Source organism: Mustela lutreola, chromosome 3 (genome assembly GCF_030435805.1).
Source record: "Mustela lutreola isolate mMusLut2 chromosome 3, mMusLut2.pri, whole genome shotgun sequence".
Lineage (NCBI taxonomy): Eukaryota > Metazoa > Chordata > Mammalia > Carnivora > Mustelidae > Mustela > Mustela lutreola.
Window position 1 is genome coordinate 149946119 of NC_081292.1, and position 25506 is coordinate 149971624.

The 25506-nt window shown below is 36.3% G+C and overlaps 1 protein-coding gene across 10 annotated transcripts in view; it reads left to right on the top strand.

Moving 5' to 3' along the window:
• The window catches only part of COBLL1 (cordon-bleu WH2 repeat protein like 1), a 171405-nt gene that overhangs the window by 72808 nt on the left and 73091 nt on the right, over positions 1-25506 (top strand). The window contains exon 1 of one of the 10 annotated variants that reach the window (XM_059167152.1): positions 1124-1242. The exons of the other annotated variants lie outside the window; for them this stretch is intronic. Within the exon in view, the coding sequence (XP_059023135.1) occupies positions 1232-1242 (11 nt within the window). The 5' untranslated portion in view covers positions 1124-1231. Of the gene's footprint in view, positions 1-1123; positions 1243-25506 lie in introns of those variants that run through there. 10 annotated transcript variants of the gene reach the window in all.

Genomic DNA, 25506 nt, shown 5'->3' on the forward strand with positions numbered 1-25506 from the left:
GTCCTGGGATCCAGTCCTGCATCAGGCTTTCTGCTCAGCACAGAGTCTGCCCTCCCCACCCCCCACCTGACTGCCTCTCTGCCTGCTTGTGATCTCTCTGTGTCAAATAAATAAAAAGAAAAAAAAGAGTGCCAGCCAAATGGGAGTGGACTGATGAGCCGATATGAGGTAAGGAAATAGACAAAAAAAGTATAGACATCCTTTTAAAGAGGTTTTGTAGTGGAGAGAGATGTAGGTGAAAAACAGAGCTCTTTTGGAGACTGTTGGTTCCCATCAACACTGGAAGGAAATCCCAGTGGAAGCTCTCGGTTTATTTGAGGCTATAGCTTGCATCAAAGGCAATATGCACAAGTAGAAAAAGAAATAATGCTTTTGTGAGTGAAAATAATGGGACACGTAATTTTGGACCGCAGTTTCTGTTGCTATTATTTGAATAATCTATATTTGATTTTGAGCATCCTTAAAAACTCTGAATTGTTACAAAGATAACCTTTGATTTATAAAAGAACTATAAAATCTAACCTTTCAGTTGCTACTCCATTCACTTCAGGGCCATAGTCTTCTGGTCTGGTAGGGGTAGAGCCATTTAACTCAACTATCAGCTTCCATTGGCTGTATTAGGGTTTTTATGACGGGAAATGGTGTTTGCCTTGAACAAATGGAAGTCTTAGGACTTCTGCAGGAAATGTGCCTGTTTCCTTTTCCTTTTTACAAAATCAGATACCTGAACTTTTCTCTGATTTTTTTTTAAATCTACCCAACTTTTTTCAATTATCATCCTACAGATAATTTTACGATTTTTCTTAAATATCCTACAGATGTATTTCTGATCACTAGCATCTATTGATTAATTAAATTGTCTAGTGAGGTGTTCCTTAAAACTTTAAAAGAATCATGTATGTAGAGAATCTGCAAGAGTTTATAATTTTATAAAAACAGATAAAAACAGTGAATCTCTGGTTTTTAAGCTGCTAAATAAGAAGCAACTTTTTAAAACTTCTATATGAAACACATTTCCTTCAGAAAAAGCTGTGAAAATGTTACATGATCATTCCTGGAATGATTTTGAAAGACCAGTAAATTCCTTCTTTTGCATATTTGCCAGAGGTAAGAAGTGCCTGGCACTGACAACACATGATAAACAGAAGAGTCAGTAACAGAACAGGACAGTTGGTGTAGCATTCTCTACGAGTAAATAGCCAAAGGAAAGGTACCATTTCATGGAGGTTTTATGAAAGAATTGTAAGTACCTATGATTTGTAAACTTATGATAACTTTAAAATTCCTCAGCCTCTGCTTTTAAAAATGGTCTAATGTTTTTCTTTGAGCTCTTATTACTTTTAATATATCTAAGGACTCTGTCAGAATTTTTATAGAAAAAGCTGAAGAACTTAATGGTTTTAGGAATTGACATTTTAATTTATATCATTTATTCTCCTTGACACATTAGATGTATATGCGATGATGTAATTTTTGCTTTTTGGCGAAGAAGAAAAATTTAAATATAATACTTAATCCATTAAATTTTGTGTGTTCATATAATACTGTTGTTTATTATGTTTTATTGTCTAAATTTTATTTTTTAAAATTTTGTTTTATTTAAAATTTTATTTATTACTATTGTTCATTATATATTATTATGTTTGATATACTTTTCAGGCTTTAAGCCATGGTGATTTTCCTTTCAAATTATCATGAACATTTCAATAAATACTATGATAATTATACTTATATAGAGCTTTAAATTTTACCAAGTACTAATCACTATCTCTTATAGTACAAGAACCCTATAAAGTGTACTTTGAATATTTTCTTCATTCAGTGTCAGTAAATAAATAAATAAGTAATAGCAAATAAGTAAGTTGAGATTCAGTTTACGTTACTTAACAAGAAATTCAAACTATAATTAGCATTTTGAACCCCAGATTGGTATTCTTTTTTTTAATACTGTACTGGCACTGGTTCTTTCTATATTAACACCTGTTTAGGGAGTAAAAATAGCATAGCATTCAAATTTGCCTAAATTAAACAAACACAAAGAACCAATCCTTAGTACATTACTCTTCGACCCTGAGTGTAATATTAATTCTTGCAGCATAATCCATGAATAAGAACGCTGTGAGTCGAAATTACGACTTGGCTGGTACTTGATTGTATGATTTTGCTTACTTAACTAACCAAAGAACACAACATGACTCAACACTTTGCTTATAAATAATACTGTATTTCCTTTGTAAAATGTGTGTGCCAAAACTTCATCCTCTTTTTAGAGACCCCACTAACCTCATCCTTTAAATAGATGCCTGGTGTTATGTAATCTTAGATGAATGTGAAGACAAGTCTTTTTGTGTATACTAAAATTTTGGGTTAGAATATCTGTGGTAATCAAAATGCTTCCTTTAAATGTATTCCAAATGGCTCCCACTGTCTGGGGAGTTAAAAGAAATAAGGTCAAGAAAGTGAACAAACATTGTCTTGTGGTACAAAGTATTTTTTCCCAGCTTTATTAAGATATAATTGGCATAAAACATTGTATAAGTTTAAGATGTACAGTGTGTTGTTTTGACACACTTATATTTATATTGTGAAATGATTACCACCAGAACTTCAGCTTAGCTCACATCCCATAATTACTTTTTAAAAAATTAATTTATTTGAGAGAGAGATTGAGAGACAGAATGGAGCAGAGGAGAGCGAGGGAGAATCCTGATTCTTCACTGAGTTTGGAGCCCGATTCTGGGCTCGATCCCATGACCCTGAGATCATGACCTGAGTTGAAACCAAGAGCTGGATGCTCAACTTCTCGTGCCACCCAGGTGCCCCCCCCTTTTATGGTTAAAATCTCTCTGAGCAACTTTCAAATATATAATACAGTATAAATAACTGTAATTATCTGCTGTACTTATAGCCCAGAAGTTATTTGTCTTATAATTGGAAGTTTATACCCTTTGTCTAGCAACTCCCCGTTTCCCCTACCCCTTGGCCTTAGAAACCCCCATTCTAGTCTGTTTCTGAGTTCAGCACTTTTAGATTCCATGTATCCATGTATACTGATATGATACAGTATTTGTCTTTCTCTGTGTGACTTATTTCACTTAGCATAAAACCCTGAAGGTTCATCCATGTTCTCATAAATAGCAGGATTTCTTTCCCTTTTAAATGGCTGAATAAGATTTCATTGCATTTATATGCCAAATTTGCTTCATTCATTCATCCATTGATGGGCAATTAAGTTGTTTCCATGTCCTGGCTATTATGAAATAGCGCTATAATGGACAGGGGAGTGAAATTATCTCTTTGAGATCCTCTTTTCATTTCATTTGGTCAGGTACTCAGACGTGGGATTTGTGGATGATATGGTGTTTCTATTTTTAATTTTTTGAGACAGCTCTATACTCTTTTCCATAGTGACTATACCAGTTTACCTTTGCACTAACAGTGTGCAAATGTATTTCTTATAGCTGCTCGGTATTTAAAGAAGCCTTCCCAAAGGTTATGAAATTACAAAAACCTTAGAGAATGGAGAAGTAACAATTGTTTGTACCTAGGCAAGATTCTAAGTGTTGAAATTATAAATGAACTTGCTATTATAAAAAGTATCTAAAACCTGGAAAATAGTAAGTTCACTAGAATCAGAGTGGTTAATTTTTTAAACAGGGGCTATGTTTCTGAATACTTTGTAGAAATCTGACTTGCATAATTCAAATTTAGTTTTCCTATAGAAATAAATACATGAGATTTATGTTTTTCAGGTTTTTTTTAATTTTTAATTTTTTATAAACTTATAAAAAGGGGTACAGGTCTGTGAATCGCCAGGTTTACACACTTCACAGCACTCACCAAAGCACATACCCTCCCCAATGTCCATAACCCCACCCCCTTTCTCCCAACCCCCCCTCCCCCCAATGTTTTTCAGTTTTAATCATGAAGAAACATTAAAGACTCACACACATAAAAATAACAGAAAATGCAATCTCACCATATTTTGCTTTAAAGATCAAAAAAATGGGTCGTTATTATCTGTCTGGTTAATTGCTGTTAATCACACAGTGAGGATTATAAACTAAACAAATCCATTTATCCATGTAGGCCATGAGGTCAGATAGTTGAGACTATAAACAGGCAGATTTAATGATGTCATTAATAAGAGGAGAATCTATCTCTGTGGTGTCTTATTTACTCCCACTAAGCATATGTTCTTTAGAAAGCAAATTACTGAACAGATGGAATAGGGAAAAAAAACTAAGGTGAGTAACAGAACTATTTAATACAAACTCATTATACATTCAACATTAAGTGTATAATTATATTGCATTTTCATGTTTGGAATGATTATGCATCACTCTTTAAGGTTAAATTTGTTTTCTACATAAACTTGAAGTTATATAGTCATAACTCCAAGTGGAGTGTTTAGATGCCTTCTTAGTGCTGTTTAACTTTGTCAAAGGAAAGGGGATATTTATTCATACAAAGAAAAAATGCTGTGGTTAGTCCAAAAGCTGTATATACGGAGATACACAACTAGAAACTCATTCTTTCTAAAACCCAACTGTTTTTAACCTTTCCACAATGCTGTGCTTAGTACTGACTCCCTTTCTTTTAAACTTTAGCCTATTGTCAGTTATGTCATAGAACTCTCAAGTCGTCTGAATAATCCACTGGTGATTCTGTTTGTGGGGTAACTTGTTTGTTAAAAGTTTTGACTTTTTGTAACAATGTAGCTAAGTCCCCCCCCCCCCAAAGAGAAATGCTAGAAAACAATGTAAAACTGTTGTTTATTTTTTATTTTTTAAAAAGACTTATTTATTTATTATTTGACAGAGAGAGAGAGAGAGAGATCATAAGTAGGCAGAGAGGCAGGCAGAGGGGGAGGGGGAAGTAGGCTTCCAGCGGAGCAGAGAGCCCTGTGGCTCTCAATACCAGGACCTTGAGATCATGACCTAAGCCAAAGGCAGAGGCTTAACCCACTGAGCCACCCAGGCAGCCCTAAAACTATTGATTAAATAATTAAAAAATAATTTGAAGATTAATTGATGAGTGATTATATTTGGCTGGGGGTTTTGTTTGTTTTTTTAATTACTCATGTGCAATCACAGAATGATGATTTTCATAGTTGGGAGAAAGGTTGGTCAAAGTTAGCTATCATTTCTTGAAGTGCAGACATAAAATATCTCATCAATTTCATGAAAATAAGCCACAGTCCACCAAAAAGAAATAAAAGATTAGTTTTGCTTTTGTGATAAAATGTAAGTAACATTCTTTATATTTTTTAATTTTTACTTTTTACTTTTGAACTTTTCCTTAAGGAGTAGAAAGAGATTAAGACACTAGAGTAAGAATAACATGTGAATGATGCTTATGAAATTTTCGGGATGAAGAATAGCATGTAATCTTTTTGTGAGAGCATTGCAATATATCTGATTGGTTTTTATTTTAAGATCAAAAAGTGAATGTCCATTATTATTTTAGCTCCTTTATCTTGGCATTCATAATACAGGACACACCTATTATACCAGAATTCTTGTGCTAAAGTTGTTTTAATGGCTTTGATATTCTGAGGACTATTTTTGAACAGAATCTTTGCTAAGATTTTGTGCTGTACTGACCGCCAGTACTTGGCATGTTATATATGCCTTTGTTTCTAGATCCGCCTGTTTCCTCAGGGAAAGTTTGTATAAATGAATGAGGTTACTGTATGTTTCTTTGTCATTTCCTTCTGTTGTTTCTTGGGAGGAAAAATTGCAATAGATTTTACAGTATTTCTACCCTAAATTAGCTACCTTTCTGTGAAGCTGAACTGTAGGGTAGTTAGGAGGGCTGGAAATAGTATTTCAGGTTGCTTAGATCAGGCAGATGACACGTAATTTACTTTTCAGAATGTGGGTTATTTCCTTTGCTTGAAGAGACCAGCTGTAGTTTTATAGATCGTGATGAGCATGAGTTAGTCTTTAGCATGCACGTCCATGGTTTTCTTCTGGTGAGCCAGGGCTTCTTTTAGATATTGTTCCATAGAAAATAATAATGAATTATCTTTATTGAATAGGTCATACAGTTTTTTTCCCCCTGTCATTCCAAATAGAATTTTAAGCCTCAGATTGTTGTTTTATCAGTCCCGGCCACACATAGTAGGAGATTCAGCAGCGGAATGGCAGGGAGAAAGGAAATGGGTGTGGAGATCAGCTACTCTGCAGTTGACTAACTGTGACTGAGGACAAATTAATTTTCCTCTTAGGAATTCATTCCTTATGCTAGAACATACAGAAAACAGCAACTCTGCAAGGTGGTTGTAAGAGTTCACTATAACACATACATAGTTTCCCACCTATTGTAGCTTCATGAGTTCACGACTGATGTTATTATGGGTGCTTCACCAGTGCTCATTGATTGATTAAACTGAAGACACCTAAAGAGAAAGGGAGAACAAGGTAACATTTGGGACTTCTCATGCATAATTGAGTAAAATAGTAAGCTATTAATTTTTTGAGTGCAGAAAATGCCATTTTTCCTTTTCTACCCAAAGTTGATGATGGTAGCTTATAAATGCTGTCATGTGGTAGTCTGTGTGGGGAAACTCATGTTGCTTTACCTCCTGGTTCAGAGTTCTTTCCTAAGTATCATTACCTGTTTTTTTTTTTTTTTTTTAAAGATTTTATTTATTTCTTTCAGACAGAGAGCAAGAGGAGAGAGAGAGAGAGAGAGAGAGCGAGCGTAGGCAGTAGGGAGGGGCAGAGAGAGAAGCAGAGAGCCTGCATGGGGCTCGATCCTAGCACCCCGGGATCATGACCTGAGCCAAAGGCAGATGCTTAACCAGTTGAGCCATTCAGAGGACCCCCCTAAGTATCATTACCTTTAACTTTATGTTTACTCTATCAAGTGAGCTCATTTTAATTAATCTATAATTTGACCTTTTTCACACAAAAGAACATAATATATATGGCTGATATTGAGGATATATATAAAATAATTTCTTTGGGGGAGTTGTCACACTAACAATGTGAGATGTTAGGAATCCTAGTGGTTGGTTGGTTCTCTGCATTGCTTAAAGACAACCGGATTTTTATATGATTGAGAATAATGTATTTTTGTGCAAGTTCTCCTTTCTTTCTGAGAATCAGGGTCTGATGGTGAAACTTTTTTTTTTTTTTTTTTTAATTTATTTTTTTTTTTTAAAGATTTTATTTATTTGTCAGAGAGAGGGAAAGAGAGCGAGCACAGGCAGACAGAATGGCAGGCAGAGGCAGAGGGAGAAGCAGGCTCCCTGCCGAGCAAGGAGCCCGATGTGGGACTCGATCCCAGGACGCTGGGATCATGACCTGAGCCGAAGGCAGCTGCTTAACCAACTGAGCCACCCAGGCGTCCCTGATGGTGAAACTTTAATTTCATACCAAAGATAGCAACTTGTCTTGTTTCAGCATGTTGTTAAGAAATCAGGATTTATTTATTTATTTATTTATTTATTTTTGACTGGGAAAATATTTGAGCACCTGACTTTGTATGTATCCGAAGACAACATTCATTTATTTAACAATATTTTAGGGGCGCTTGAGTGACTCAGTCCATTAAGTGGCCACCTTCAGCTCAGGTCATGATCCCAGGGCCATGGAATCTAGCCTTGAGTTGGGCTCCTTGCTCAGCAGGGAGTCTACTTCTCCCGCTCCCTCTGCCTGCTGTTCTGCCTGCTTATGCTCGCACGCTCTCTCTCTCTCTCTCTCAAATAAATAAAATATTTAAAAAACCCCCAAATTTTATTAACCATCTTCTTTGTGCCAAAAAATATTCTATCTCCTTCAGGATATAGCATTTATCTAGAGCATTTAAGTAGCTGGACTCAGCAAGCTTCCAGTCACTAATCAGGTTTCACTAATCTGAACTAATGCCTAGTCAGAATTGTGAACATTTACAGTAAGCCCTTTGAACATTGTTGCTGTGAGAAAAGCATATAATATGTAAACAGAGACTTCCTTGCTTAATGTGCCATTTTGTGCTTGCAATAAAGAGACACCAAAAAATGAGATAGGATGGCAAACTCTTTCTTAGAGACCTTTTCTTTGTTGGTTTTCAATTTCATTGTGATTTTTCAGTTCTGATAATGCTTATTGACATTTTGTTTCTAGTTTTTACTTTTTATTAAATTATTTACTTTGGATTTGAGAAAAGTTATGAAAGCAGTTAATAAAAATAGGGTAGTTCCAGATTATTCCTTCCCCATATTGAAGGGATTATATCTATAGAAGGATAAAAATGATGGTTTCTGGAGAGTTACATTTTATGTATTTATTTTTATTTTTTAATTTTTTTTTTACATGTTATATATTTGTATCTTAATACTGCTTGGAATACTATCCTATTGAAAGAATTATTAGTATAATTACTGACCTGTGATATGATCCAGTGTTCTCATTTTTACTACCTTTCTTACAAGAGGAAGAGGTAGCTGATGTGTTTTTTGCTTAGCCTGCAAGTGTTTAGATGAACTATAAAAATGAGTTTTGGGCCATGATTTCTTAAAGATTTCTCGGCGTATGGATCAAAGTTCTCTAGCAGTCCTGTATCTAGTAATACTGTAGAGACTCTTAAATTTCAGTGAGCTCTCTCACAGGGTCAAATAAGACTTCTACCTCCTTGGTAGAACATCCTGAAATGGCTGTGCTTGGCACAGAAGAACCCCTGGAGCCCTAGATTGTCTGCGTTACCTCTTACTATGTTTTACCAAAAATGTACTGTTAAATTTTATATGAGTGAGACCATGAAAAGAATAAAATAAAATGATAAAAATCCTTGAAAAAATAAAATAAAATGATTAAAAAACCCTGAAAAAATGTACTGTTGAATTTTATATGAATGAGACCATAAAAAGAATAAAATAAAAATGATAAAAATCCAAAAAAAAGATAAAAAATAAAATGATTAAAAAAATTACATTGCTTGCCCATGTCTTGAAATCTTTAGAGCTCACTTCAAAGACAACATGGAAAGTAAGTCATTGCATGCTACTTACACAAGACCAACAGAGTGAAAATCCAATCAGTGTGTGCATTTGCAAAGATAAGCTTTCACTCTACTTCAGAGATCAATGAATGAGTTACATCTGTGTATTTTAAGTCCAAATAAAATGTTTAAGATTTACTTGAACTTTTGATTTCATATTTTAAGTGGTGGTTTAAATGAATTTCTGATTAGATGGGTTTTTTTATATTTGTGTTCCTTCTTGATCATTTTCCAAAATCATTATTCCCAAAGTGTTTTCTTTGTCAATACCTGTATATGTATATTAAATATATATAATATTTATCAATACCTATTATATATATTAAACATAATATATATAATAACTATATATAATTAAAACTAGAGAAATCTTTTCCCCAAAAGAATTCATTAAATATGTAGGAAAAATATAAAAATATTTCTACAGTTCTATGTCTGAGTTTAAAAGTACAATTTTGAATTGCACATTATTGGGTAAGCAGCACTTATGGGGGGAGTCCTATCTTTTCTGGGTTTAGGTAGTGAAATCAGTATGGAAATGCAATTATGCTGTGTTTTCATTATGCCAGCTACCTCTTTTTTTGTTAGATGTGTTAGCCTATTCATGGATTGCTGCTTTGTGTCTTGCTTTAAAACAAATTAGTTTAATTATATTTATTTTATATATATATATAGTACATTTAGTTTTTTTTTTTAAATTTTAATTTTAATTTTTTTTATTTTTTATAAACATATATTTTTATCCCCAGGGGTACAGGTCTGTGAATCACCAGGTTTACACACTTCACAGCACTCACCAAAACACATACCCTCCCCAATGTCCATAATACCATCCCCTTCTCCCAAACCCCCTCCCCCCAACAACCCTCAGTTTGTTTTCTGAGATTAAGAGTCACTTATGGTTTGTCTCCCTCCCAATCCCATCTTCTTTCATTTATTCTTCTCGTACCCACTTAAGCCCCCATGTTGCATCACCACTTCCTCATATCAGGGAGATCATATGATAGTTGTTTTTCTCCGCTTGACTTATTTCGCTAAGCATGATACGCTCTAGTTCCATCCATGTTGTCGCAAATGGCAAGATTTCATTTCTTTTGATGGCTGCATAGTATTCCATTGTGTATATATACCACATCTTCTTGATCCATTCATCTGTTGATGGACATCTAGGTTCTTTCCATAGTTTGGCTATTGTGGACATTGCTGCTATAAACATTTGAGTACACGTGCCCCTTTGGATCACTACGTTTGTATCTTTAGGGTAAATGCCCAATAGTGCAATTGCTGGGTCATAGGGCAGTTCTATTTTCAACATTTTGAGAAACCTCCATGCTGTTTTCCAGAGAGGTTGCACCAGCTTGCATTCCCACCAACAGTGTAGGAGGGTTCCCCTTTCTCCACATCCTCGCCAGCATCTGTCATTTCCTGACTTGTTGATTTTAGCCATTCTGACTGGTGTGAGGTGATATCGCATTGTGGTTTTGATTTGTATTTCTCTGATGCCGAGTGATATGGAGCACTTTTTCATGTGTCTGTTGGCCATCTGGATGTCTTCTTTGCAGAAATGTCTGCTCATGTCCTCTGCCCATTTCTTGATTGGATTATTTGTTCTTTGGGAGTACATTTAGTTTTTATACTAACTCGTTGATCTGTAGTTGAAAGAAGACTGTCTTACTGGAAAAGCAGTTCTTGAACTATTTGAATCATAATAAAAGTGTTTCTTGGATAATCAATTTGTGTCTGAGGTGGTGTTTTGTATAATCTATGTGGCTTATAATTCTTTAATATCTGCCGGTCTTTAATGAATTTGTTATACTTTTAAATGCCAGGGATGTCAAGTAGTTGGGGAATCATGGCTTTAAATTATTTCCGTGTGCGTGGAGGGATCTGGGAGGAATTACATTGCGTACTAAGAACATGCTATATTAGTTTTGTTGTGAAGTCTTGACAAGAATAATATACCAAAAAGGGTTATATACAAAGACTTGCCTGCTGTTTATAGCAGCATAATTTACAGTAGCCAAAAAGCAGAAACAACTCAAATGCCCATCAATTCATGAACAGATAAATAAAATGTAGTATAGTCATATAATAGAATAATACTGGGTGATAAAAAGTAGTAAAATACAGTTACAAGCTACAACATGGATAAACTTCAAAATTCTTGTGGTCCAATGGAAGAAGCTGGAGAAAAGCCAAAAGAAAAAAAAGAGAAAATCATATTTTATGATTCCATTTATATGAACTATCCAAAAAGGCAAGTATATAGAGACAGGAAGTAGATTAGTGGCAGTCTAGGGCTAGGATACAGATATAAAAAGAAAATGATGATCTTCGCTTGTTTAAAGCACTTACTGAGAACATTAGAGTTGAAGAAACTTCACAAAGTTTTAAGCATAGCTCTTCATTTTGCATACAAAAAGAAGTGACCTTCATTTAGGAGATCAGTATATATTTGATCTATATATATTCTAAATATGCATTTTTGATTAGCCTTAGTAATTTCTTTTTTTCCCCTCAATTATTTCTAATTGTTTTGTTCATCTGTACCATCGGACATAAGATTTTGAGGGGAGGGATTCTATATTAGTAATTCACAAACACAAAAGCAGAGTATTTTTTTTTTTAAAGATTTTATTTATTTGACAGAGATCACATGTAGGCAGAGAGGCAGGCAGAGAGAGAGGAGGAAGCAGGCTCCCTGTGGAGCAGAGAGCCCGATGTGCGGCTCAATCCCAGGATCCTGGGATCATGACCTGAGCCGAAGGCAGAGGCTTTAACCCGCTGAGCCACCCAGGCGCCCCAAAAAGCGGAGTATTCATTACACATCACCCAGCTTCAGAAATCACTTTTGATCTTGCTTTAGCTATCTCCTTCCCTGCCTCTGTTTTCTTCGCCTTTTATCTTCTGAAGAAAATTCCACCCATAGCCATTTTACTCATGAGTATTGTATTATATATGTATGAGTGATAAGGGCTCTTGTTTTTAGACATACCTTCTGTGGTATTATTGTATATAGCAAAATTAAAATGTCATCTAATACCCCATTTTCATTCGGATTTCTCTAGCAGTCAGTTTGTCCATGCTAGATTAAATTTCCCACATTCCTTTGGTGGTTATGGCATTTAAAATCTCCCATTCTATGTCAGTTCTTGCCCAATCCCATTTCCCCACATTTCCTCTCCACATTGTCAATGTGTAGGAGAAACTGAGCTGTAGGCTATCCACATCTAGATTTTGCTTATTATTATATTTGCTAATTACTATTATATTGAACTATTTGAGTATAAGTCAGAAAATGGCTTAATTTTTTTTTCATCCCAAACAATTTTTCCCCAGAGTTGAGAGCAATTGAAGTGGCATTTAAGAATTGGTAGTAACTCTTAAAGATCGAGATCAGTAGGCTTTCAGAAATGGTATTCCAAGACTTGACTTATTCTGTTTCATTGCTGCAGTTTTGTTTTGTTTTGTTTTGTTTTTCCAAAACTAAATCATTGCTGCATTTCTTTTGGTAAAAAGATGAAAGGTGTGACATTGGGAAACTGAATCATTCCTGATTCAGTTGATCCCAGGACCCATTCCTCCCTAAGGTAAGCTGCTTAGGACAGAAACACCCAATGCAAATGCCGAAGTCATGGGTTTAGGGTATGAAATGTGCTGCTCTTACCAATCCCTGTGAATGGCGTTGAATGATGTCTTAACAGATTGGGTTTTAATTTTTATTATGTTGCGTATAGAATAATGTCTGGGTTGGTCTTTTCATTTCTTTTTTTTTTCCCTTACAAAAGCAGCTTTTAAATCAAATGTCTTGATGCTTATTACGTGTGTGTGTATGATTTGCCAACAATGTTTTTTTTTTGTTTGTTTTGTTTTGTTTTTACATAGAAGCACAGGTAATGGACATTTAAAAATGTGGCCCTTGTTTCTTATTGTGGTTATGTTTTCCCTACATCCCTTTGTTTTAATAGCATGTATTTTTTTTCTTTTAATAGCATTTTCACTTCTGTATGGATATATCAGATTTTTGTTATGAATAATAGTATTTGTGCTTTTAAAATAGTTCAAGAATTAATTTCATTTGCATGTCTTACTGTGTCTGTAAGTGAGGGCCTCTTAGTTCAGTTAAGTAGTCTAACGAATGAGGGTCTGTGCAAGTACAGCTAGTTTAGTAATTGGCTATTAAATAGAATAATACGTATTGATGGGGATAGTCATTTTTCCAATACCTTTGCCTTTATTTTAGTCCAGTGGTTCTCAAACTGTAATATGCTGGATTACCAGTATGTATCACTTGGGCCCGATATACAGATCCTATTAAATAGGTACAGTGTGGATCCACTCAAGCAAATCAAATTGAAGCAAGTTCCGTAGGTGATTCTAATGCCTTTCAAAAGTTTGAAAATCAGTCTTAGAAAAATCTAGTTTTATTGTAACTTTTTGTTTTTAAATAGTTTGATTTTCCAGAAGTTGCAGAAATAATGCAGTTTCCTTATGACTTCTTCTAAGCTTCTCCCAATAATAATATCATACATAATTATAATACATTATTAAACCTAGGGAAGTGACACTGGTGCAATACTATCAAGTCAGGTACAGACCTTGTTTGGATTTCACCAACTTTTACATGCATTTTTTTTTTAAGATCTTATTTATTTATTTGACAGGGATCACAAGTAGGCAGAGAGGCAGGCAGAGAGAGAGAGAGAGAGGAGGAAGCAGGCTCCCCGCTGAGCAGAAAGCCTGATGCAGGGCTTGATCCCAGGACCCAGGAATGATGACCTGAGGCAAAGGCAGAGGCTTAACAAGATGAGCCACCTAGGTGCCCTACATGCATTTTTATCATTATCATCTACTGTTTATTTGTTTTGATTTATAATTCTATGACATTTTACTACATGATGTAGATTTGTGTGACATTCCACAGTCACAATTCAGAACTGTTCGGTCACTGCACAGGAACCCCTTTGTATCAGCCCTTAACAGTCACACCCTGCCTCCAGCCCAGGCAGCTGGTGATCTGTATCGTATGACCTTAAGTTTGTCATGTTCGGACTCTTACATAAATAGAACCTTATAGTACATAACCCTGTGAGACTGTTGTTTTTTCCCACTCTACATGATGCCCTTGAGATCATCTGAGATGTTGAGTGTATCAAGGCTTTGTTGCTTTTTATTGTGGAGTTCATTATATGGGTGTCCACAGTTTGTTTTATTTATTCTCACACCAGAGCACATCTGGGTTGTTTCCAGTTTGGGGTTGTCACAAAGTCAGCTGCCATAAACACTGTTGTGCAGGTTTTAGACGAACCTAAGTTTTCATTCTCTCTGCAGATACTAAGAGTAGATTGCAGGGTCATATGATGTGTGTGTTTGGCCTCATATTATACTCCCAATCTTTCCCAAAGTGCCTGTACCATTCTGAGTTCTACAAGTCACATGTGAGAGATCCAGTTTCTGCCCACTCTTGACTGCACTTAATGTTGTCAGTAGTTTTCAATTTAGGTGTGTTGTGGTTTCTCATCATAGTGTCCATTTGCATTTCCCTGATGGAGAATAATGTTAAACATCTTTTCATGGGCCTATATGCCATTCATATCCTCTTCGGTAGTGTTCAGAACTTTTGCCCATTTTATAATTGGGTTGTTTTCTTTCTGTTGAGTTTAATTTTAGTTTAGTTTTTTTTTTTTTTTAAGATTTTAAAAATTTATTTGACAGAGAGATCACAAGCAGGCAGAGAGGCAAGCCAAGAGAGAGGAAGGGAATCAGGCTTCCTGCTGAGCAGAGAGACCGATGCGAGGCTTGATTCTAGCATTCCGGGATCATGACCCAAGGCAAAGGCAAAGGCTTTAACCCACTGAGTCACCCAGACACCCCTATTTTTTAGTTTTTTAATTTTAAAGATTTTATTTAATTATTTGTTAGGGAGTGTGCATGCACGAGAGTACACATGGGAAGCATCAGGCAGAGAGAGAGGGAGAAGGAGGCTTCCCACTGAACAAGGAGCCTGATGCAGGGATCGATCTCAGCATTCTGGGATCATGACCTGAGCTGAAGGCAGACCCTTAACCGGCTGAGCCACCCAGGCGCCCCTCTTCCTGTTGAGTTCTCTATATTTTCTGGATAGAAGTCACTTGGGCATATAACTTGCAGATGTTTCTCCCATTCTGCCTTTTCATCCTTCTAACAAAGTCTTCGACAGAGCAAAATTTAATTTTTAATAAAGTCCAGTTTATCAATATTTAAAAAAAAACTTTTATGGGTTGTGTCGTTGGTGTCACGTCTAAGAACCTTTTGTCTAAGTGTTGGTCCCAAGTATTTTCTCTGGTTTTTCTCTTGTATTTTATCTTGTCATTTTCTCTTGTATTTTAAACACTTTGTAAGTTTATATTTTATATTTAGATCAGCATTAGGCCAATTTTTTAATAAGGTGCTACTTTAGATTTTAGTATTTCCAAAGTCTTAGACACTATTTCCAAGTAGTTTTACCAGCCAGTATTTGATAAAACGTCTAGCTGGGAAAATTCCTTCCAAGGACTTTTCCTTGTCAAGTTAAGGTTTTGTTTGAATGTGGTTTACTCTAACACACCACTCCCCAACAAAGATTTAAAACTTCAACAGAGACTGACTGCTGTTTAATATTTACCAAAGTACATGCATACATACCTTGTTCTATTGTGCTTTGCTTTATTGTGCTTAACAGATACTGCTTTTTTTTTTTCTTTTTAAACAAATTGTAGGTTTGTAGCAACCTTGTATTGACCAAGTCATTGCCATCATTCTTCTAACAGCAATTGCTCATTTTGTGTCTGTGTCACATTTTGGTACTTCTGGCATTATTTCAGACTTTTAAATTATTATTTGTTACAGTGATTTGTAATAAGTAATTACAACTCACTGAAAGCTCAGATGATGGCTTAGCATTTTTTAGCAATATAGTATCTTTTTAAAACTTAATTTTCTTTAAATTCAATTAATTAACATACAGTATATTATTGGTGTCAGAGGTAGAGTTCAGTGACTTATCAGTCTTATATAATACGCAGTGCTCATTACATCATGTGCCTTCCTTCAAGCCCATCAACCAGTTATCCCATCTCCCCATTCCCCTCCCCTCCAGCAACTCAGTTTGTTTCCTATGGTTAAGAGTCTCTTACAGTTTATCTCCCTCTCTGATTTTGTCTTGTTTTATTTTTCCTTCCCTTCCCCTATGCTCTTCTGTTTTGTTGCTTAAATTCTACATATGAGTGAGATTATATGGTAATTGTCTTTCTTTGATTGACTTAATTCACTTAGCATAATACCTACCCTCTAGTTCTATCCATATGCAAATGGAAAGATTTCATTTTTTTGATGGTTGATAAATAGTCCATTGTACATATATATACCACATCTTTATCCATTCATCTGTCAATGGACATCTGGGCTCTTTCCATAGTTTGGCTTTTATAGACATTGCTGGTATAAACATTGGGGTATAGGTGCCCCTTCAGAACACTACATTTGTATCTGTGGGGTATGCTGAGGCTAGGAATTTTAGTACTATGTTGAACAGTTGTGAGACAGGACATCTCTGTCATGTTCCTGACCTTAAGGGAAAGCTCTCAGTTTTTCCCCATTGAGAATGATATTTGCTATGGGCTTTCATGTATAACTTTTATGATACTGAGTTATATTCCCTCTATCCTTACACTGTGGAGAGGTTTTTGTTTTTTTTTTTTTAATTTTTGTTTTTTTTTTTCAGTGTTCCAAGATTCACCCTTTATGCATCACATCCAGTGCTCCATGCAATACGTGCCCTCCTCTGTACCATCACCAGGCTCACCCAACCCCACACTCATCTCCTTTCCGAAACCCTCAGTTTGTTTCTCAGACTCCACAGTCTTCTCATGGTTTGTCTCCCCTTCTGATTTCCCCCAGTTCACTTCTCATCTCCATCTCTTAAAATCCTCCATGTTATTCCTTATGATCCACAAATAAGTGAAACCATATGATAATTGACTCTCTCTTTGACTTATTTCACAAATGTTGGAGAGGATGTGGAGAAAGGGGAACTCTCTTACACTCTTGGTGGGAGTGCAAGTTGGTGCAGCCACTTGGGAAAACAGTGTGGATATTCCTTATGAAATTAAAAATAGAGCTACCCTATGACCCTGCAATTGCACTACTGGGTATTTACCACAAAGATACAGATGTAGTGAAAAGAAGGGCCATCTCTACCCCAATGTTCATAGCAGCAGTGGCCACAAAATCGCCAAACTGTGGAAAGAGCCAAGATGCCCTTCAACAGATGAATAGATAAAGAAGATATGGTCCATATATACAATGGAGTATTATGCCTCCATCAGAAAGGATGAATACCCAACTTTTGTATCAACATGATTGGGACTGTGGGGAGTTTTAATCAAGAAGAGATGCCGTACTTTTTCAAATGCTTTTTCTGCATCTTTTGAGAGGATCATATGGTTCTTGTCCTTCCTTTTATTAACATGGTATATCACCTGGATTGATTTATGGATGTTGAACCACTCTTGCAGCTGAGGAATAAATCCTACTTGGTCGTGGTGAGTAATATTTTTAATGTACTGTTGGGTCTTATTGGCTAGTATCTTGATAAGAATTTTTGCATCCATGTTAATCAGGGATATTGGTACGTAATTCTCCTTTTTGGTGGGGTCTTTGGTTTTGAGATCAGGTAATGCTGGCCTCATAGAAAGAGTTTGGAACTTTTCCTTCCATTTCTACTTTTCAAAGCAGCTTTAGAAGAATAGGTGTTAATTCTGCTTTAAATGTTTGGTGGAATTCCTCTGGAAAGCCATCTGGCCCTGGACTCTGTTGGGAGATTTTTGATTACTGCTTCAATTTCCTTGTTGGTTATAGATCTGTTCAGGTTTTCTATTTCTCCCTGTTTAGTTTTGGCAGTTTATAGATCTCTAGAAATACATCCATTTCTTCTAGGTTGCCTAATTTGTTGGCATATAATGGCTTATAATATGTTCTTATAATTTTTTCAGTGTTGGTTGTGATCTCTCCTCTCTCATTCATGATTTTTTTTTGTGTTTTAAATTTGGATCCTTTCTGTTTTCTTTTTGTTTAGTTCAGCTAGGGGTTTATTCCTGGTTTTATTGATCTGCTCTACTATTCTTTTGGTTTCTATTTGCTTAATTTCTGCTCTAATTTTTATTATTTCTCTTCTTCTGCTAGGTTTAGGCTTTATTTACTGTTCTTTCTCCAACTCCTTTAGGTATAAGGTTAGATTATGTGTCTGAGACTTTTCTTGTTTCTTGAGAAAGGCTTGCAATATGGTATTTTTAAATTAAGTGCATACATTGTTTTTTAGACATAGTGCTATTTATTGCACACTTAGTTGATTACTGTATAGTTTAAGTATAACTTTATATGCCCTGATAAATAAAAAAATTGGTTTGCTTTATTGTGATATTTGCTTTATTGTGGTCTAGCGCCAAACCCACAATATCTCTGAGTTATGCCTGTATTTGGGAGATTATTGAAATTGTGACTTGAAAGTAACTTTGCTTTCATTTCATGATTGGTTAATTTATTATTATATGTGTATTAGGTACAAATATATGTATACATATGTATACGTATACATATATACATAGGTACACACATATACACAAATACATATATACATATATATACATACATATACATGTATCTTGGAATCTTGGAACACTGAAAAATTGTATATATGTATACATATATACCTGCAATTACAGGTATATATGTATTATGTGTATAATATGTATTAAAATACATATATGTATGTATTTTAATAATTATAATATCCACATTTAATGTTTCTTAGTTCTTTACTAGCATGCTTTTGAAAACCGGAAAATTATTCCATCCAAGAACTTTCTTTTAAAGACTTAATTTTTTTAAATAGCAGTTTTAGTTTCACAGCAAAATTGAGCAGAAGGTACATAGGGTTTCCATATGTACCCTGTCCCCACACATGCACAGCCTCTTCTACTATCACCATCCACCACCAGAGAGGTGCATATGTTACACCTGATGAACCTACACTGAGACCTCATAATCACCCTAAATCCACAGTTTATATTGGGAATCACTCTTGATTTTGTACATTCTATAGGTTTGGACAAATATATAATGACATGTATTCATCATTATAGCATCATATAGAGAATTTCCAGTGCTCTAAACATCTTCTGTGCTTCACCCCCAACTTCATCTCCCCCAACTTCACCCCATAACTCCTGACAACCACTAATCTTTTTATTATCTTCGTATTTGTGCCAGAATGTCGTATAGTTGGAAACATACAAGCTAGCCTTTTCAGACTGGTTTCTTGCACTTAGAATACCCATTTAAGGGTCTTCCAAAGTTTTTCATGCCTTGATCCTTCATTTCTTTTTAGTGACAAATAATATTTCAGATGTACCATATTTTGTCTGTTCATCTATTGAAGGACATCTTGGTTGCAACTATGAGCTTTTGAACTTCCTTTTAGGGATGAAAATTACTCTCTTATATTGTTTCAGAGACATAATAAGATGAAACAATCTGTCGGTAAGTTTTTACCTTAAATTTAATCAGTAACTCTTAGTTTGAGTTTTTGTAAGTATTTAACCTCTTTTGAGAAAGTGGAAATATATAGGGTTTTTTATACTTAATTTTTATGTGGCTAAGAAAAAGGAGGTCCAAGAGGTATTGCATAATTCTCTGTCCCCATGTGTTTGTTAATCATTTTTGAATTTTTAGATTGTAGCATCAGTATCATTTTTATTACCTTTTCAGACTAATTTTCATAAAGTGCATTGACTGTCTCTTGTACGTTGCCTTCAAGGGAATAATAATGAAGTTCAGAGGCAGCTTTCAGTAGATGATGCTGAGCTCCATTGCTCCTGACATTTATTACTTACTAGGCAGAGGGCTATCTATGCACAGAGTAAATGGAGCAGCAAGTGAGCACTGGGGCATGGTTTTAGAGTTTCAGTTTGTTTTTTTGAGGGAAATTATTTGCTAAATAAATTTAGTTCCTGGAGCTAGATGGGCATTCAGTTAATTTAGTTTTTCTTTTGTAGGATCCTTTTAGGTTATTTTTGGAATTGTTCAGTTGGACTCATTTTAAGTTACTGGTATCTGAGGACCTCCTGGTATTTCTTTATCCAGTTTCTTTCTGTAGCACTGAGCACACAGTGGGTGCCCAATTAATGTTGTTGACTCTCTTGTTACTCATTGTTTATATTGCTTTCAGGTCTGTTTTTCAACTTTGTTCATTTGTTTTGATGAATTTTTTATCTTCTCCTTTGATAATATGCATTTCTACCAGAGGCTTTCCTTATCCTACTACTTGTTGATGTTTGAGTTTCTTAACTTTGCATAAAACAAACATCCCCATTAGATATTTAGAAAAGCCCAGAGACAAACTGAAATTGCAGCAACTATTATGGAACAGATGAGAAATTAAATATTTAATATTTAATTTATAGATACATTTTTCTAATCTATGTCTTTGGTAGTTCCTCGATTGTGTTTATATGAATAAGAATGTATCCACTTATGGGCACCTGGGTGGCTCAGTGGATTAAGCCTCTGCCTTCAGTTTAGGTCATGATTCCGGGGTCCTGGGCTCAAGATTCCCACATTGGACTCTTTGCTCAGCAGAGAGCCTGCTTCCTCCTCTCTCTCTCTGCCTGCCTCTCTGCCTACTTGTGATCTCTGTCTGTCAAATAAATAAATAAAATCTTAAAAAAAAAAAAAAGAAATGTATTCACTTATATCTGTACATTTTTCTGTATTATATCTCAGTGAAAATATCCAGCAAGATTTAGGCTTCCTTTGATTCATAAGGAGTTTCCTTATTTGGTGAAAGGAAGCAAATGGAGATTTAGATTTGGAAAAGTTATTACAAAACTTTTAGACTGCTTTTTTTTTTTTAAGATTTTATTTATTTATTTGACAGATGAGATAACAAGCAGGCAGAGAGGCAGGCTGAGAGAGAGGAGGAAGCAGGCTCCATGCTGAGCAGAGAGCCTGATGCGGGGCTCAATCCAAGGACCCTGGGATCATGACCTGAGCTGAAGGCAGAGGCTTTAACCCACTGAGTCAGCCACACGCCCCTAGACTGCATTTAAGATTTGTTATATTCTGTGATTCTGAGACCTTCTTAAATTTATACACAGTGAATTGACCTAAGTAGCAATCTTCAGGCAGTGTTTTAGTATTTCCAAAGTTCTTATGAAGGTATATTGTTAACTCTAATTGAATACCTATTATATGCCAGGCATTATGCTAGACTAGTGGTTCTCAAATGTGGCTGCACTATAGAATCAGTTGGGGAGATTTTAAAAGTCCCCCAAGCCAATTAAGTCAATTTCTGGGAGGGAGACCTAGGCCTCAGTGTTTTCTAAAACTTCTTAGGTGGATTTATCATGTAGCCAAGTTTGAGAACCACTGGCTAGACAATACGCATTACCCATTTAACCCTCTCAGCCACTCTGTGAGATGGGATATATTGTCCAGTTTCGTGACTGAAGAAATTGTTTCAGAGAGATTAATGACCAACTAATAAGTGCAGCCCCACCCACAAACCAAGATCTCCAACATACTTCAAAATCTTGAACTCTATCATTAGTACCTCTGGATGATTCATATATTGGTTCTTTTTCCTTTATAATTGCAAATGAATACCTTTTTCTATCCCCTTGTGCTTTTCTACATGTCATATCTTCATGTTGTCACAGGAAGATTATACTGTATGTTGATCTAGTGAGCTATTTTTGTTTTCCCCCGCCACACCACTGATACCCACCTCTCCAACCAAAGAAGTTGAAAACCAATTTATGTACTTACGATCTCAAGCATTGCAAGTGTGTGTGTATGTGTGTGTGTGTGTTTGAATAAGAGTTTGGCTTAGAGGTGTGCTTGGGTGGCTCAGTTGTTAAGCGTCTACCTTCAGCTCAGGTCAGGATCACAGGGTCCTGGAATCGAGCCCTGCATTGGGCTCCCTGCACAGCGGGGAGCCTGCTTCTCCCTGTCCCACTTCCCCCAGCTTATGTTCCCTCTCTTGCTGTGTCTATCTGTCAAATAGACAAATTAAAAACAACAACAACAACAACAACAACTTAAAAACAAAAAGAATTTGGCTTAGAAACAGGAGTAAATTTTTGTCCTACTGACTTTGATAAAATGTGATATATTGTGTGGTTTTTAGCTATTTTATATACATAAACAAAATGCCGTCTAAAATCAGGCTTTTGGTATTGAGAATGTTATTGGATATTACTAAATGTTGAAGAAATTTCTCAAATCACCTGGTGATAACTAGACTGGGAGTGAGGAGTGTGAATTATGTTATTTAGCATTTCATTAGCTGGCTACTGTAGTGAATATTAAATGTTTCCTCACTAGAAATAACTTTTGGAAGTTGTATTTCTGCTCTTGGAATGGATATCTGATTAAAATAGGAGAAGGGGGGCACCTGGGTGGCTCAGTGGGTTAAGCCACTGCCTTCGGCTCAGGTCATGATCTCAGGGTCCTGGGATCGAGTCCCGCATCGGGCTCTCTGCTCAGCAGGGAGCCTGCTTCCCTCTCTCTCTCTCTGCCTGCCTCTCCGACTACTTGTGATTTCTCTCTGTCAAATAAATAAATAAAATCTTTAAAAAAAAAAATAAAAATAAAATAGGAGAAGGGAGCCCCTTCTGTCTCTCTGCGTATATGACAACTAAGCCACAAAAGCTTCATTTATTCATGCTGATTCAGTCTGAAAGAGCTGGTGTTACAAAGAGATTCTGTTATGTCCCTGTACCTCACTTGACACAATTGCTAATTTCCTAAAAGTAGTAAAAAAGGAAGACTTGAGAGGGATATAATAAAAAATGAATAAACCAAATGAAAACTATAGTTGAATTGTTCATTCTTTAAGAAATAATTGAGCATATTCTGATGAAGGGGATGTATTAATCAAAAATACAAAAAATTGTATTTTTTTAAAGTTGTTGTTGTTGTTGTTTTTTTAATTTGTCTATTTGACAGACAGACACAGCAAGAGAGGGAACATAAGCTGGGGGAAGTTGGAGAGGGAGAAGCAGGCTCCCCACTGTGCAGGGAGCCCAATGCAGGGCTCGATTCCAGGACCCTGTGATCCTGACCTGAGCTGAAGGTAGACGCTTAACAACTGAGCCACCCAAGCGCACCTCTGCTTCAAAAATTTTTTCTGGCAGATAAGGTGGGGTGCACAGCAAAGTGTGCTGTAAGACACAGGGCAGTCTGGGGTATTGTATTCCTCTACTGTAATTAGTTATTTGGCTTTCTCTTTATTCTTTCTACCATACTGTCAGTGCTAGAAGGGAAAGCTTATTTGGATATAATTGGATATAATCTTTTTTTTTTTTTTAAGATTTTGTTTATTTATTTAACAGAGAGAGAGAGAGATAGAAAGGCAGAAAGGCAGGCAGAGGGGGAGGGGGAAGCAGGCTCCCTGCTGAGCAGAGGTTCCCCATGCTAGGCTCCATCCCAGGACCCTGAGTTCATGACCTGAGCCCAAGGCAGAGGTTTAACCCACTGAGCCACCCAGGCGCCTTCTTTGGATATAATCTTAATCTACGTAGTGTGTTGGGTGTGATAGCGCATCATAGCTACTTATTGAACAAAAGGATCTATCTATCCAAATGTCCTATTATAAATATAAATAAGATACTAAAAGATTTTAAAGCAGAAAGACTTCCATATATAGAACAAGAAAGGTTCTTGGAAGACAAGGCATCCAGCGAGAGGATATTCACTGACTGATTGCAGAGAGAAAGTCCTCTTTGTGCCTGGCCTGAACAGTGGGTGCTTTTGAGCATAGCGGGTCTGCTAGGTCACCTGATGCTGGAACTGAGGTGGAGGGTTTATGTAGAATCTTACTTCTCTAGATTGTTGGTTAGGGAGGTGAGGCTGTAATCAGGATGTCAGCTGGGGCTCAAGTCTCAGCTGAGGTGGGATCCGCTTTCAAGCTCACAGTCTTGGCTGGTGGCAGGCTGCAAGTCCTCGTTAGCTGTCCGCCAGAGACAAAGGGAAGCTGAGAACATGGTAGCGGGCTTCCCTTAGAGCGAGTGAGAGTGTCTAGAACTGACACCACAGTCTTTGGTAACCTAATCTCAGAAGTGACATTCTTTGCAGCATTCTGTTCACTGAACATGAGTCACTAAATCTAACCCACTTTCAGTGAGAGGGGATTTCACAAGGAGCCAGGGTTACTGGGGGCCATCTTAGAGGCTCTCCATCACAATAATAGATTTCATTGAACAGTATGTAAAAAATTATTTAATATGTAATCGATATAAAAGTAATACTAATAGGTATTTAATATTTTGGTACTTAGCCTATAAAATGCAGTGTGTATTTTATACTTATAGTACATCTCCATTCAGATGGTGTATTTTCTTTTCTATTTTTTTTTAAAGATTTTATTGAGAGAGAGAGCACGTGTGCACGTGTGTGTGCATGTGAGCAGCGGGGAGGGGTAGAAGGAGAAGCAGGCTTCCCACTGAACAAGGACCATGAGACTCAACCCCAGGACCCTGAGATCATGACCTGAAGGTAGACGCCCAGACCCCCAACCACCCAGGTGCCCCAGATGGTATATTTTCATTCAAAGGACTTGATCTATATTTAGTTGTATAAAATTTATAGTAAAAAAATAGATCCACACATCTGAGCTGTTCCAAATATACTTAAATATTTTCCAACAACTGAATCAAGTATCGGTTTTAAAATAGAAATTAAATTGAACTAAAAGTGTAATCCCTCAATCACACTAGTCATGTTTCAAGAGCTCAATAGGCAGATGGCTACCATATTAGGTAGCAGAGTTCTGGAAGTTTGGCTGCAAAAGGAAGGCGGGAAATAAAATGATACTTGGAAGGAACAGGAAAGTGGAAATTAAGATAATAGAAATCGATGCCCTTTGTTTGTGTGTGTTCTGGGGAGAAGGAAAGAAATCTAGGTGATGGAAACCCAGAATACAGTTAACATATTGGGATTATTGATCAGATTTGAGTGGAGGTGCAGTGGGTACAAAAACCCTGAAGTGATGAAGGGCTTGTGGTAGGTACCTTGTATTCTGAGTGTTGAAATGTGAAACCATTGAGTGTGGGAGACTGAAACCAGAGGCTTTTCAGACTGTTTTTTGAGTTTGTCACTCTGTTCATCATTTTTTCCTAGTGTGTATGCCAAGACAGAGAAAAGCACTTGGAAATGGAACCATTTCCTGTGAGCTCAGAGAAGAGAGACCCTTTCCTGACCAGAACCAGAGTATTCTCAGGATAGGAAGAGCTCCCCGGGCATGGGGTTTCTGTCCATGCCACTCTTTCAATGAAATGTTGTTTGTAAATTATCACAGAAAATTTCCTTTCCTTCTCCATTTTGGTGACCAGTAATAGTACTGTGGTGTGCAGGGTAGATGGCACACCAAAATATTATTGTGCCCTGCCCTCAGGTGGAAAATATCTGAGACACTATTTTCGGCTTCTAAACATTATTATG